Source organism: Scyliorhinus canicula, chromosome 2 (assembly GCF_902713615.1).
Source record: "Scyliorhinus canicula chromosome 2, sScyCan1.1, whole genome shotgun sequence".
NCBI classification, from domain to species: domain Eukaryota; kingdom Metazoa; phylum Chordata; class Chondrichthyes; order Carcharhiniformes; family Scyliorhinidae; genus Scyliorhinus; species Scyliorhinus canicula.
The window spans coordinates 235,002,503-235,019,216 of NC_052147.1; the positions used below are offsets into that span (position 1 = coordinate 235,002,503).

The following is a 16,714-nucleotide window of genomic DNA, read 5'->3' on the forward strand; positions in this document are numbered from 1 at the left end:
TGTGTGTGGAGGCTGAGGAGATAAGCGAGATACTAAATGAATACTTTTCGTCAGTATTCACTCAAGAAAAAGATAATATTGAGGAGGAGAATGCTGAGACCCAGGCTATTAGAATAGATGGCATTGAGGTGCGTAGGGAAGAAGTGTTGGCAATTCTGGACAAGGTGAAAATAGATAAGTCCCCGGGGCCGGATGGGATTTATCCTAGGATTCTCTGGGAAGCCAGGGAAGAGATTGCTGAGCCTTTGGCTTTGATTTTTAGGTCATCATTGGCTACAGGAATAGTGCCAGAGGACTGGAGGATAGCAAATGTGGTCCCTTTGTTCAAGAAGGGGAGTAGAGATAACCCCGGTAACTATAGGCCGGTGAGCCTAACGTCTGTGGTGGGTAAAGTCTTGGAGAGGATTATAAAAGATACGATTTATAATCATCTAGATAGGAATAATATGATTAGGGATAGTCAGCATGGTTTTGTGAAGGGTAGGTCATGCCTCACAAACCTTATCGAGTTCTTTGAGAAGGTGACTGAACAGGTAGACGAGGGTAGAGCAGTTGATGTGGTGTATATGGATTTCAGTAAAGCGTTTGATAAGGTTCCCCACGGTCGGCTATTGCAGAAAATACGGAGGCTGGGGATTGAGGGTGATTTAGAGATGTGGATCAGAAATTGGCTAGTTGAAAGAAGACAGAGAGTGGTAGTTGATGGGAAATGTTCAGAATGGAGTTCAGTTACGAGTGGCGTACCACAAGGATCCGTTCTGGGGCCGTTGCTGTTTGTCATTTTTATAAATGACCTAGAGGAGGGCGCAGAAGGATGGGTGAGTAAATTTGCAGACGACACTAAAGTCGGTGGAGTTGTAGACGGTGCGGAAGGATGTTGCAGGTTACAGAGGGACATAGATAAGCTGCAGAGCTGGGCTGAGAGGTGGCAAATGGAGTTTAATGTGGAGAAGTGTGAGGTGATTCACTTTGGAAAGAATAACAGGAATGCGGAATATTTGGCTAATGGTAAAATTCTTGGTAGTGTGGATGAGCAGAGGGATCTCGGTGTCCATGTACATAGATCCCTGAAAGTTGCCACCCAGGTTGATAGGGTTGTGAAGAAGGCCTATGGTGTGTTGGCCTTTATTGGTAGAGGGATTGAGTTCCGGAGCCATGAGGTCATGATGCAGCTGTACCAAACTCTGGTACGGCCGCATTTGGAGTATTGCGTACAGTTCTGGTCGCCTCATTATAGGAAGGACGTGGAAGCTTTGGAACGGGTGCAGAGGAGATTTACCAGGATGTTGCCTGGTATGGAGGGAAAATCTTATGAGGAAAGGCTGATGGACTTGAGGTTGTTTTCGTTAGAGAGAAGAAGGTTAAGAGGTGACTTAATAGAGGCATACAAAATGATCAGAGGGTTAGATAGGGTGGACAGTGAGAGCCTTCTCCCGCGGATGGAGGTGGCTAGCACGAGGGGACATAGCCTTAAATTGAGGGGTAATAGATATAGGACAGAGGTCAGAGGTGGGTTTTTTACGCAAAGAGTGGTGAGGCCGTGGAATGCCCTACCTGCAACAGTAGTGAACTCGCCAACATTGAGGGCATTTAAAAATTTATTGGATAAGCATATGGATGATAAGGGCATAGTGTAGGTTAGATGGCCTTTAGTTTTTTTTTCCATGTCGGTGCAACATCGAGGGCCGAAGGGCCTGTACTGCGCTGTATCGTTCTATGTTCTATGTTCTACATTGCAAACAGAGCAGTATCCAACTGGCCTGGTCATGGAACTAGTATTCCCAAAAATAAACTTTCTTGAAGTCTTTGCAATAACTAGCCATGAGCCACAGAAACTAACAAATCCACTTAAAGTAAACTACAATATTTGATTTATTAAAAAAAAAATGACAATTAAAGTATGCCCTGGAAACTTGTCTACTTTTTAAATATCAGAGATTTACTGCGTATGAGACGAAGCTCAGTACACCTGATTTGCCTTTCTTTCAGTGCCCCATTAAAACCTCTGGCTCTGAAATTAAATACAAATTTAACTCAAGTTGTTAAAATTCCTCTCTCCACTATTTTAAAATGGTCTTGCGAAGAACTTGCGTTGAATTTTTCAACTTCAGGATCTCCCAAGTGTATTACAGCCAATGAATGACCATCACTGTAATGATATGTATATTGACTGGGATGTAAAGAGTTAACAAGTTAATGATAATGCTTCTTACCATTAGAGGGAACCACAGAACAGTCATTATATATGTTATATCATGTGACTTGGGGTTTCTGGGAGTTAGGAGAATATCAGGCATAGAGAGCAGTTGTGAACTTGAGAGTTGTCAGTTAGAGATAGCCTCCAAACGCCCTCCTGCGCAGGGCACGCCCAAAACATGTGGGTGTGGTTTGCTGGGCTCCCAGAACACCTGACACATCTGTCCTCTCTCCCAAAGAACCGGTTCAGCCTTGCCCCAGTCATGTGCGCCCTGTGCAGTACCTTTAATTGAATTAAACTAAGCCTGGCACAGGAGGAGGAGGAATTCACCCTCCCCAGGGCATCCGCCCATGTCCCCTCATCGATCTCCTCTCCCATCTCCTCCTCCCACTTACCTTTCAGCTCCTCCACCGAGACCTCCTCCCCCTCTTGCATCACTTGGTAGATTGACGAAATCCTCCACTCACCAACCCACGTCCCCAAGAGCACCCTGTCCTGAGCCCCCCTTGGCGGCAACAGTGGAAACTCTGCCACATGCCGCCTGACAAACGCCGTTACCTGCATGTATCTGAAGGTGTTCCCTGGGGGAAGGTCCAACCTTCCCTCCAACTCCTCTAGGGTCGCAAACTTCCCATCGGGAAAGAGGTCCCCCATCCGCCTGATACCTGCCCTGTGCCAGCTCAAAAACCCTCCGTCCATCCTCCCTGGTACAAACCGGTGGTTCTCCCATATCGGGGACCAGACTGAAGCCTTCACCTTCCCCCTATGCCGCCTCCACTGCCCCCAAATTTTGAGGGTAGCCACCACCACCGGACTGGGAATATATCTTGTTGGTGGGAACGGCAACGGCGCAGTCACCAGCGCCTCCAGGCTTGTGCCCACACAGGACGTCACCGCCAGCCTCTTCCATGCTGCCCCCTCCCCCTCCATCACCCACCTGCGTATCATCGCCACGTTGGCGGCCCAGTAGTACCCACATAGGTTAGGCAACACCAATCCCCCCACATCCCTACCCCGCTCCAGGAACACCCTCCTCACCCTCGGGGTCTTCTGCGCCCACACAAACCCCATAATACTCCTATTGACCCGCCTGAAGAAAGCCTTAGGAATCATGATAGGGAGGCACTGGAAGAGGAACAAAAACCTCGGGAGCACCGTCATTTTGACAGACTGGACCCTACCCGCTAGAGAGAATGGCAACACATCCCACCTCCTAAACTCCTCCTCCATCTGCTCCACCAGCTTCATAAAGTTGAGCCTGTACAGGACCCCCCAGCTCCTGGCTATCTGGACCCCCAGGTACCTAAAACTCCTCTCCACCCTTTTCAGCGGGAGCTCCGTAATCCTTCTCTCCTGGTCCCCCGGGTGTACTACGAACAGCTCACTCTTCCCCACGTTGAGCTTATACCCGGAGAAGTCCCCGAACTCCCTAAGAATCCTCATCACCTCCGGCATCACCCCCACCCGGTCTGCCACGTACAACAGTAGATCAACCGTGGATAATGACAGCCGATGCTCCTCCCACCACCAACCCCCCGCACTATCCCCCTCCAGTCCCTCGGCTCCCTCAGTGCCAAGGCCAGGTGTTTGATCGCCAGCGGAAACAGCAGGGGAGACAGGGGGCACCCCTGCCTCGTCCCCCGTTACAGTCGAAGATTCTCGGACCTCCTCCCATTCGTAACCACACTCGCCACCGGGGCTTCTTTCAACAGCCTCTGTATTTGTTCTCATGTTAATTATTTTTGTTAATTTATTGTTTCTGTATTGGGGGGGTTACTGTTATTTCTCTTTGTCTTCTGTTTTTGTTGGTTAAAATTTGTTGAAAATTTGAATTAAAATTATTTTAGAAAAAAGAGATAGCATGGTTTAATATGAAATGAAATGAAAATCGCTTATTGTCACAAGTAGGCTTCAAAAGAAACTTTGTACTTCAGGAATGTGATCAAATCTTAGTTAGTAGTGTAATAAATTTATAGTTTTGTTTGTTAACAAAGCTTTGTGTTCTTTATTCAACACAACACATCAAAGCCACCCAGGTAAAGCAAACTAGAGAACACAGTCAATTTTATAGTAGATACTGTACTGTTTACACTGCATCTCAACTCTAGCAAGTTACCAACAGGCATGGAGATAATCTACAGAACTGATGGGAAACTTCATTCAGCTGCACCACCTTCATTCCACAATCAAGATCACTCCAACCTCAGTAATTGAGCTATACGAGTGCACACACTCTGAGCTCCAGGTCATTGTCAACTCCTATTCTCAGTCATGAGCAAATAGGCCTTTCACTAAACACCTGGAAAACTAAGGTCCTCTTCCAAGCATCTCCCACAGTACAACCATTCGATTAAGATCGATGAAGAAATCTTGGAAAACAGATCTTGTGAGCCTTGGGACACAAGGTGAAACTCATCATTGCCCAGCTCAGCCTTTGGCCAACTGAGGAAAAGAGGAGCAGGATCTTAAACCCGAGACCATGGTCACTGTTTACCAGGCAGCAGTGATTCCTATGGGTGGCACAGTGGTTAGCACTGCTACCTCACAGTGCTGGAGACCTGCCTTCAGTACTGATCTTGGGTCACTGTCTGTGTGGAGTCTGATTACAGTTTTTCGCTGTGTCTGTGTGGGTTTCCTCCAGGTGTTCCTGTTTCTTCCACAGTCCAAAGAAGTGCAGATTGGCCAATATAAATTGCCCATTAGTGTCCAAAGATGTGTTTGTTAGGTGGGATTACGGGTATAGGGAAGGGGAGTGGACCTAGATAGACTGCTCTTTCAGAGGGTCAGTGCAGACTTGATAGGCCGAATGGCTTCCTTCTGCACTGTAGCTTGTATGCTCCTAAATGCTTTGAAAACATGGTAACCTGCAACAGGCACCTTAAAGCATGGAGCAGTAACATCTGAATCCTCCAAATCCTCCAAAGAAAGGCAGTCCAACAGCCGCGCACAATGTGGGCATCACTGGCTAGGCCAGCATTTGTTGCCCTTCCCTAGCTGTCCTCCATTTCAGAGGGCATTTGTGAGTCAACCACATTGCTGTGGACATGTAGGCTAGACGAGGTAAGGATGGGAGATTTGTTTCTCTAAAGGGGATTAATGAACCAGATGGGTTTTTATAACAATCAGCAATGGTTCCATGATCATCATCATAATAATACTAATCTTTATTATTGTCACAAGTAGGCTTACATTAACACTGCAATGAAGTTACTGTGAAAATCCCCTAGTCGCCAATCCCCGGCGCCTGTTCGGGTACACAAGAGGGAGAACTCGGAATGTCCAATTCACCTAACAAGCATGTCTTTTGGGACTTGTGGGAGGAAACTGGAGCACCCAGAGGAAACCAGACACGGGGAGAACGCGCAGACACTGGACAGACATTGGCCCAAGCCGGGAATCGAACCCAGGACCCTGGCCCTGTGAAGCAACTGTGCTAACCACTGTGCCACCCATACTTTTAATTCCAGTTTTTTTTTAATGGAATTTTCGAGTTTTTTTATGGAATTTAAATTTCACCATTTGCTGTGGTAGGATTTGAACCCGGATCCCCAGATCTTGCCCTAGGTTTTCCGAATTCCTAATCCAATGACTATATACTGCATCACCGCCTTAACATAGGAGGTCTGAATCACACAAAAACAGCTCTGCTAGGTGGGACATATCATCATCTCTCTGACACCAGATATGTGTGGTGATATGCATCACTGTAAATACACAAGAGGTTAATGTAAATACACTACAACTAAGTAAACACTAGAGGGAGCAGCGGAGATGTCATGATATGCAGCTAATGAACACATAGAATAGGACACGACCAATGGGCAGTCAAGACACCCAGAGGTGACACTACCACAAGGGGCAACCCATATAAAAAGGACAGGGCACACATGCTCTATCTCTTTCCACAGGCAACACTTAGAGAGGAGAGGGGCAGATCAGAAGCATCAACACCCACCACGTGGCTTAGAGCAGACTGGTTAGTTAGACTGAGTTACTCTCGCAAGATTAGCAAGAGAGTCGAACTCAGAGAGCTGTGCTGATAGTTCAATAAATCACATTGAACTTACTTCAAAGTCTGGAGTATCTTTTGGTCAAAGCTGCATCGAGTTGCAGCCTGTGTTATCCTAGAGTACATAACACATCATGGTACCAGTAGTGCCTGTTGAATCTATATAGTTCAACTCAGCAAGATCCGTGACTACCAGCAACAGCACCCAGGCAAGATTATCGAGATTCCGGTTCCTCAGCAGCTCAGGTACTACGGCAATCTCAGTGGCAACTGGCGTGCATTCAAGCAGAGATTTGAGATTTACATGGTGGCATCTGACCTTGATGGTGTGGCCGATGCTGATAAGATAGATCTTCTACTCACCATTGCGGGTGAAATCTTCAACTCCTTCAAGTACGCCAAAGGGCAGGACAAGAGAAACTTCCAGACATTCCTGGACAAGTTTGAAAACTACTGCGAGGTAAACACACACAAAAAAAAAGGTAAAACTGGAGCCTATACTCATCACGAGGCAAAGGTAGGCTTGCAGCAGAGGCAAACAGCAGTTTTGATTGGTAGCCATCTTGCGCAATGAGCTGCACATGCGCAATTCCCCAGAAGACGCGAACCAGCAAAACAGTGTTTTGCGCATGTGCAAGAGGCCGCACATGTGCAGTTGCGCAAAGAGCGCCCAGTCAAGGAAAAACGATTTGCGCATGCGCAATCCATTCCTACGCTCTACGTCACAAGCGCCATGATGTCAGAGGCCCCAGAACACGCTCACTTAAAGGGGAAATGTCCAAAAATAGTGAAAAACAGTTTTAAAGCCACAAAACACAATTCTTTCACCTGGAAAGACAGCACAATGCCTGAACTTCGACTAGTAGCTGAAAGTAACCTCCGCAGAACCCTGCAACAAGCAGTTAGCACCGTCCTAAGAGATGATTTAGTCATTGAAGACTATGACTGAGATGATGATTTTATCATTGGACGTGGCGATATCAGTACCAAATCCGACACAGTCATGGACGAGTTCTTCACATTTGAGGATCCTCAGCCCAGCATAGACGATATCCCGACCCATGAGTACAGGATTCTGCAGCGGCCTGATGCCAAGAGACAAAGCACGGTACAAGCCCACAGAGAGCGGCCTGACGCTACACCAGTGGTCCACGAACCACGAAGAGTCCCCGACTCCGTACAGAAAGCGATGACAGACTCCACAGCGAGACCACTGCACGTCTCCACACAGAGAACACAGAAAGACTCCACAGCAAGACCACTGCACAACTCCGTTGAGAGTGCACAGATTGACTCCACAGCGAGACCACTGCATGAGCGAGCGATACAAGCCTCCACAACAAGCTCGTTGACAGACTCCACGATGGAAGCAACGCAAGACTCCAGAGCGCAGTCCTTGCGTGAACAAGACTATAAAGGTCTAACAACCTTATCTGAGCAACCAGCAGCAGACGATGCAAGTCAGCCACGCTCTAGTGCACAGCAAGACGACTATGACAGTCTACCACGCTCACGTGAACAACAAAAAGACGATGACAGTCTACCCAAATTATTTGAGTCACCAGAAGACTCTGACAGTCTACCCAGCTCATCTAACCGACAAGAAGACACTGAAGGTCTACCCACTGTATGTGCAACAAGTGACAAAGGCTTCACAATTCCCAAACAAGGGGCGAAATTCTCCGACCCCCAGCAGGGTCGGAATAATCGCCTGGGGGTGCCTAAAATCCCGCCCCCGCCGTGGCAGAGATTCTCCGCCACCCGGGAAGTGGCGGGGGCAGGAATCTCGCCACTCCGATCGGAGAGGCCCCAGCGGCGATTCTCTGGCCCGGATGGGCCGAAGTCCCGCTGCTGGGAGGCCTCTCCCGCCGCTGAGGTTTAAACCACCTCTGGAACGGCGGGCTCAGCGGCGCGAGCAGGCCCCCGGGGGGTGCCCCCATGGTGGCCTGGCCCGCGATCGTGCCCCCCCTCAGACTCCGGGCCAGTGCCCTGGCTGCTCTATTTTCTTCCGCGGCCGCCACGGCCTCCGCCATGGCGGAAGCGGAAGAGAACCCCACATCGCGCATGCGCCGGCAGTGACGTCAGCGGCCAGCTGCCGCTGACGTCACTGCCGGCGCATGCGCGGACCGGCAAAAGCCTTTTTGCCAGCCCCGCTGCCGGGGGCGCCGGTCTTCTGGTGGCAACCGCTCCGGCGCGGGGCTGGCCCCCAAAGGTGGGGAGAATTCCCCACCTTTGGGGAGGCGCGACCCCCGAGTGGTTGGCGCCACTCCCCTACTCCGGGACCCTCCGTCACGCCGGGTAGGGGAGAATGCAGCCCAAGATGTGTGACATCTCAGCGAGACTGACAGATCTCAGCTAGTACGTACAGAGGCATTCGACAATCAGAGTGAGGCTACTAGTGACTTCAGTGACACCACGTTAATTCAAACCTCATCTACTCGAGCCTCTCCACAAGAACCTGAAATGACTCCAGACAGGGAGCATCAAGAAACCGAAGGTGATTCAGGTGAACCAGAAAGGGCTCCAGACGGGGATCATCGCCAAGACAAAAGATGATTCCTGTTAATTGGACATGAGGCCAGACGGGGAGCGCCGCGGAATTAGAGACGGCACGCTCAATGCAACAGCAGATGCCACAAAGGACACGGACACAAGTAACTTTGTGAAGGACTCGAATTCGCCACTCGGAATGGTCATTGAGCGCAACAAAAACAACAGACAACAACAAGAAGCTTACCAAAGGCACCAACGTCAACAACAAGCATGACAAAAGCAACAATGGAACAACAACTGGTACGACATGGTACAACTCTGCAAATGCAGGACAATGTAACAGCACAGCTCCTAACACTGGCAAGAGTGCAGCCATACCACGGCATGACAATGAATCTCACCGATTCAAGTTTGCTCCACTACAAACAAGCAAACCAGCTTTCAAGGCAGACGACATACTGGATCAATATCGCCAACACAGACACCAGTCCAGGTCGGACAAGAAAGATGACATCAAGAATCGCTACCACAAGCATCGAAAAAAAAAAAGAGTCCAAATCAGCCAATGGAGTGATTTGACCATTGCACACCTCCTGATGACTTCTTGGTTCCTTAAGCACAGGGACACTGACGGCGTTCACAAGGGAATGACATCAACATTGACATTTCCATAACAGCACAAGAAAGCCACTCGACCATATAAATTCATGAACTTTGGACTCATACACATTATTTGGTATTGTACAATCATCACTGTCATCATGACTTGTACACGTCATCACTTATCTACCTATTTTGTTCAATTTTCTTTAACCAAGGACAGAAAATATATAACACGAATAAAGGGGGGGGGGGGGGGGGAGGAATGTGGTGATATGCATCACTGTAACTACACAAGGGGTTAATGCAAATACACTAAAACTAAGTAAACACTAGAGGGAGCACCAGAGACGTCATGACATGCAGACATACAGCTAATGAACACATAGAATAGGACATGACCAATGGGCAGTCAAGACACCCAGAGGTGACACTACCACAAGGGAGCAACCCATATAAAAGGACAGGGCACACATGCTCTGTCTCTTCCCACAGGCAACACTGAGAGAAAAGGACTGGGGCAGATCAGAAGCATCACACCCACCACGTGGCTTAGAGCAGACTGGTTAGTTAGACTGAGTTACTCTCGCAAGATTAGCAGGAAAGTCGAACTCATAGAAAACTGTGCTAATGGTTCAATAAATCACATTAAACTTACTTCAAAGTCTGGAGTATCTTTTGTCAAAGCTGCATTGAGTTGTAGCCTGTGTTATCCCAGAGTACATAACACATCAATATGCAGAGCAAATGTTCTACTCAGAATTTGAGCTCCCAGGAGGACAGCAGAAACGCTTTAGCAATGCCCTCAAAACATGCCTGAAGAGAGAAAACATTCCCATCGACTCATGGAGTCCTTCGCTTATAGAATCCTCACAGTGCAGGAGGCCATTCAGCCAACGGGTCTGCACCGACCCTTCGAAAGAGCACCCTACCTAGGTCCAATCCCCTGCTCTATTCGTATAACTCCATCCTAAAGGGGAAATTTAGCACGGAATACAACACAAAATTTCTTTGGGAGCACACAGGTAAAGTGGGTGAGCAAGAATGCACAAACCTCCAAACAGCTCATCTACCTAACTCTTCAAGAACCATCTCCTCTGCATATGGCAAGTGGCAGTGTCTGCAGATCGTGCATTGGATTGAATAGCCATCTCAGAGCCCATTGAACTGTAGTGGTAGCAAGTCATCCTCCATCTTGAGGGACTGCCTAAGAAGAAATAAGGAAATGTGGGAAAAAACAAAAGCAACAAAATAATCAGCTGATAAACTGTTTTAGTGATTTAGATATATAATTGGACACCAGAGAGAACTCCCTGGTCTTCTTCCAATAATGTCATGGGATTTTTTAACATTATTTGAAGGAGCAGCTGGGCCTCAGGTACCTTGCCAGCACCTCTGACTGTGTAGCATTCTCTCAATCTAGGCTGACACTTCAATGCAGTCCTGCGCTCAACGGTGCTACTACTAAACCAAGATTGTCGAACTCACTTAACCAATTGATTTGAAATTCCTTCCTCGCTATTTTAAATGATTTATTACCTCTGCTGATTGGCGGCATGGTAGCACAGTGGTTAGCAGTGTCGCTTCACAGCGCCAGGGTCCCGGGTTTGATTCCCGGCTTGGGTCACTGTCTGTGTGGAGTCTGCATGTTCTCCCTGTGTCTGCGTGGATTTCCTCCAGGTACTCAAGTTTCCTCCCACAAGTCCCGAAAGACGTGCTTGTTAGGTAATTTGGAAATTCTGAATTCTCCCTCAGGTGTACCTGAGCAGGAGTGTGATGACTAGGGGATTTTCACAGTAATTTCATTGCAGTGTTAATGTAAGCCTACTTGTAACAATAATAAAGATTATTATTAAGTGGCAAGAAGAAATCCAATAAAAGCACTAACTTGGTAATTTTAAGATTGTGTATTTACTGAGTATTGAATATCTATGATTGTGTTCACACTTTTGTGTGAAATTATGCACCAATGGAGAATTGAGCAAGATGCAAATTCTGGCCCATTGCATTTAATATGAGCAGGCCTGGGTGATCCAATTAAGTTACTCCATGTTAGCTCAGCGGGGAAATTGGTTCACACTCCAATATAAGTCTATGTTTAAAGAAAAAATTCCTAGGTTAAAACAGCAACATTCAAAGAAGCGGGGAAAAATAAACAGCAACAATACTATCGGTTATACAAAAGAAACCATGCATACTTCACAGGAAATGGAGTCTTATGTAAAATACTGGGGTATTACTGTCTCCTTCGATACACCAGTAATTCTACATTGTGACAAATGCACATCTTTCTGGGTGGAATCCAGAAATGTATATGCTTATTGTCAGTGGTGTAATAGAAACCAAGCTGTATCTCAATTGTCTGGATATGCTGATCACTGCCCACAGAATAACTCACTGCAATGACTAATGATATGTTACTAGCCTAGTCTTGGAAAGAATTACAATTCATTCAGGTCTTCAATGATTCATGAAATAATACTGGTTAATGCACCATCACCAGGGTAAATCCCATTTTTAAAAATTAATTTCTTGTGTGAATAAAGTATTGATTTTTAGAAACTGTTATGATGTACCTGCTCCAGCAGGAAATGCTTCTATGCTTCAGTGATGACACACTTGCTGAACATATTGTTGGTCAGACGTTGTCAGCCATGTTGTGTTTGGTTTTCTATACCTTGTAAAGGAATCCACCAAACACCTTGACTTGTCCAAACCAGGATCTTAAATTGAGTCTTGTGTGGAAAGATAGCAATCTGTTACACAGCACATTATCACGGTGTTTCCTGATTACTCCTATGGAATTACAGCATTGATTATTCAACTCTGTCTTCCTACCAAATGCAACCATCTGCTGATGGTCAGATTTTTGGCACGGGAGCACAGTGGTTAGCACTGTTCCTTCACAGCTCCAAAGTCCCAGGTTCGATTCCCAGCTTGGGTCACTGTCTGTGTGGAGTCTGCACATTCTCTCCGGGTCCGTGAGGGTTTCCTCTGGGTGGTCCGGTTTCCTCCCACAGTCCCAAAAGACGTGCTGAGAGGTGAATTGGATATTCTGAATTCGCCCTCAGTGTACCTGAACAGGCACTGGAATGTGGTGATTAGGGACTTTTCACAGTAACTTCATTGCAGTGTTAATGCAAGCCTACTTGTGACAATAATAAAGATTAATATTATGTGTCTCCACTTATATGGAGTCCCTGGTCACATGACCATAGTCTTGAGACCACATGGGGTGTCTACACCGCCACCCTGCTGGTTGGATATCACGCACCATCCAACTAGGATATTGCTTACAGGCATAGCAACACATATCTTCCCCCCCCTCCCCCCACTTCCTCACAAAACAGTAAGATATGTTTACAAGCAACACTATCTTTAACTTTATACACACATGATATTTGTCAAACAAAGTAAATGGTTTTACTAGTCCATAATCATGATATGCCTGGCTAGTGACCGTCTCCTTTGCACAGATCATTGTGTCTCCTTCACGGCATCATCTGTGACCATTCAAGCTGTCGCTAGCCTCTTTGAAGACTGGCTTACTTGCAAGACTCGTTGTTTCGCTTCCTCTTTGCTCTGTGCCTTTGGAAGGCCCATTGTCATGCGAGAGTACCTTTAAGAAATTAATATTTAAGCAATGTACCTTTAAGAAATGAGGCAGCTCATATTACTGAAGTGATGTCAGAGGGTGGGGGTAGCCGAGTTGAGCTCACTTCTGCTTTTTGGGTGTTTAGGTTTCAGTTTGAGAGAGAGCAGCTGAAAAGTGCCTGGCTGGTTTGCAGTGAGCTGGATCTGCGGTGATCTCTGCCATGAAAGACTATCTCTGAATCATTTGGATGATTTAAACTCATAATAGTAATGTCTTTAACCTGATGTGTTTCGGTGTTAAGTCTTTTGGAGGTTTGAAGGAACATTTTCATAGAATTTAAAGTGCAGGAGGCCATTCGGCCCATCGAGTCTGCACCGGCTCCCAGAAAGTGCACCTCACCCAAGGTCAACACCTCCACCCTGTCCCCATAACCCAGTAACCCCACCCAACACATCTTTGGACTGTGGGAGGAAACCGGAGCACCCGGAGGAAACCCACGCACACACGGGGAGGATGTGCAGACTACGCACAGACAATGACCCAAGCCGGAATCAAACCTGGGACCCTGGAGCTGTGAAGCAATTGTGCTAGCCACAATGCTACCGTGCTGCCCCTTTGAGAGATTATTTAGTGTTGTATTATTTTCAGGGTTATCTTTGGGGTGGTAAATGATCCAATGTTTATTTAAAAAGGTTAAATTGAATTCATGGAATAAACATTGTTTTGTGTTTAAAAACCCACGTGTTCATAATTGTAATACCACACCTGGAGACCAAGCCGTGTGCTTCAAAAGCAACAATCCATTAAAGGGAGAGGTTGGTTAAACACCATAATACATTTTGGGGTTCTGAAAACGCCACTCCCATATCACCATGTCCATGACTGCCACACTTGTGTCTTTCTTTTTCGCTTCCTGGCATGACATTGTTTGCTACTTGCTGCTGTTTCAGTTGCCGGTTGGATGAGCTATCTCTCCCAGTCTTTTTATTTTTAGAACATGTATTCTTTTGCGTCTCTTGCTTTTGTGGTTTTACGTAACAGCCTCTGGTGTGGTGCTGGTTGTTACCGTGTGCCGAGAGGTCTGCACAGCTTCAGGCGTCGCATCACCTTTGGGTGGTATGACCACAGCCACTTCTGTGGTCTCACCGACACGTCGGGGCACCAAGGTTTCTGGTGCCTGTGTGAAGGTTGGAACTGGGGCTACAGGTGCCTCCCCTTCTTTGCTTGCTGGAGCATCGCTCACTTGCTATTTGCCACCAGAGATTAGAATAGTCTCTGGTTGTGCTGATCCAGGCACTGGGTCTTCATGGTCAAACTCACAATTATGGGAGTGGTCTGTGGAGCTGCAGATTGAGATCGCCATCAGCTCTTCCTCGGTGTTAGTCTCAGGGTTGCCTACTACTGCAACCTCCAAGTTGCTCTCATCACACTCATCATCTATGTCCTCCCAATCGTCGATGGTTTGGGAATGAATTACAGGAACAGTTTCAAAGAGCTGAAACGAATCACCACATACCTCGGAGGCTAGTTTTCCTAATATCGGGATGATTTCTTCCGCCTTTCAATGACCAGATGGCATCAGATTCAGCCATGTCTGCAATGATTTCTCCTGACAAATATAATATTGCAAACAGAATTATTTGTTCATGCAATAGGGCGCCAAGTTCAAAGTCAGCCTGGATTTTGGCCGCTGAACCTTGGCTTAACATTCCGCGGCCCCGAGTTCAATCGATACACTTTCGTGATCACCTCGTTTGTGAAATACTCATTAGGCTTGAATGTAAACTCCAGAGTGAAGCTCCACAGATTCCCATACTCTGTCCATTTAACACTTACATCTCGCAGATGCTTTAATACGGGTTCATCAGGATCTCCTATCATGCCATTGAGCCTGTGCACATTCTTGAAGGCTGTTAACCAGAATTGCGGAATGCCCACCGGCTGTTCCGTCCCCTCATCTGGTTTGTCGTCTTCTACTAGGATTTCTTCCGAATCCTCATCAACCATGCACACTGTAGTGTCTTGTGGGGATCAAATGGAGTGTTCGGCTGACCAGCCATCTTCTTCGACACACAATCCCTCGATTAGATTCAGGGATTCAAGTGATTTTATTCCAAGTACAGTGTCAAAGTCTATGTCTACAATATGAAAAAGTAGGGTCTGCCACGGATGGCACCAGTTTGCAAACATCGAAGGTCTCCAAAACCCTTGTTCCAAAGTCTATCAGCAGTCCTGGCCGATCAGCTACACGTTCAGCTTTTGCGAAGCAGACCGACTCACAAAGGTTGGCTTTAGCTTTAGGGTCAAAGCCACAACAATTAAAGAATTGTTCAGTATCGCCATCTATTTCAATTTAGATGTAAAGGTGTTTGGAAAGTTCTTACTAGGTTTAGTCTTCCTTACGATTTTGCTTTCAGTCTTCCTTACGATTTTGTTTTCATTATTCTTGTTCGGATTCTTCTGGTTCCTCATCACGACAAAGTCGATGTAGAAACTGTTGTTCGGTATTTATCTCATCAACTGCATGTGCCCGCTGCATGGTCCATTGTAGAACACACAAAACATTGTTTTGTAAAATGCCCAATACGGCCACACATGGAGCAAACGTTCCCAAAGGCCGGACATTGCCATGGGGAATGTCGAGTGCCACAGTTTGGCACAAGATGGCAGTGGCAGCTCCTGTCGGCCGCTTAAAATGGCCACCCGCACGAAGACCACGTTTCTTCATGACGTGTGTCACAGCACTAACGGCGCTGGCTTCTTCTTCCGAGTTGGCACCAAAATGTAGCTGTGCAGCTATCTTGCTCGCCTGGCAAATTTTCACTGCCTGGTCCAGCATCAAATCTTCTCCCCGCAATAATCTGGGGCTGGTTTAGCACAGGGCTAAATAGCTGGATTTTAAAGCAGACCAAGGCAGGCCAGCAGCACGGTTCAATTCCCATACCAGCCTCCCCGAACAGGCGCCGGAATGTGGCGACTCGGGGCTTTTCACAGTACCTTCATTTGAAGCCTACTTGTGACAATAAGCGATTTTCATTTCATATTTCATTTTCATTTCATCTTTCCCGAAGCTTATCATCAGCTGCACCAAAGACAACTTGGTCACGAATCAATGAAGATTTCAGGTTGCTGAAGTTGTATGACTGGGCCTTCAGCCTCAAGTCAGTGACATACCCTGTCAAATGATTCGCCAGGTTTTTGGGTTCACATACAGAACATGTATCACTCAAAACATCTCATTCTTTTTCAGGGAACAATGTTCATCAAAGTGTCTCATCACTTCATCATATTTTTTGCAATCCTCCTCATTATCAAATGAGTTATGCAGTTCAAGGTCCTGTGAATCTGCCACCATTAGCAGCAACGGGATTCACCTTTCATCAGGCTGAGCCTGTAGGCCTCGGGCAAAAGCAAAGTTTAAACTGCTGCTTGAATAGCTGCCAGTTCTCACCTACGGTACCGATATCTGAAGCTGGTGGGAGGCTCTCAGTCCATACATCTCGAGCTTCAGCATCTTCTTGCGCAATGAGTCGCCTCAGGCTGCAGTTCACCAGACCTGTCTTCCAGCCGTTGTCACTGCCGTCGAAATCTTTAAATCTTCAGCACTCGTGGTACCATGTTATGTTTGGTCTTCTATACCTAGAAAAGGAATCCACCAAACACCTTGACTTGTCCAAAACAGGATCTTTATTGAGTCTCATGTGGCAAGATAGCAATCTGTTACAGAACAGATTATCATGGAGTCTCCTTATTACTCTTCTGGAACTACACCTAGCACCGACCCTTCACCTGTTATTTCTTACTACCATCTGCAACCTTC

The 16,714-nt window shown here is 46.8% G+C and overlaps 1 protein-coding gene across 4 annotated transcripts in view; it reads right to left on the bottom strand.

Moving 5' to 3' along the window:
* The window catches only part of steap3 (STEAP family member 3, metalloreductase), a 54,964-nt gene that overhangs the window by 28,409 nt on the left and 9,841 nt on the right, over positions 1 to 16,714 (bottom strand). For 2 of the 4 annotated variants that reach the window (XM_038789830.1, XM_038789831.1), the window contains exon 2: positions 10,354 to 10,506. The exons of the other annotated variants lie outside the window; for them this stretch is intronic. In XM_038789830.1, coding sequence (XP_038645758.1) covers positions 10,354 to 10,368 — 15 coding nt within the window. In that variant the 5' untranslated portion in view covers positions 10,369 to 10,506. The remainder of the gene's footprint in view (positions 1 to 10,353; positions 10,507 to 16,714) is intronic. 4 annotated transcript variants of the gene reach the window in all.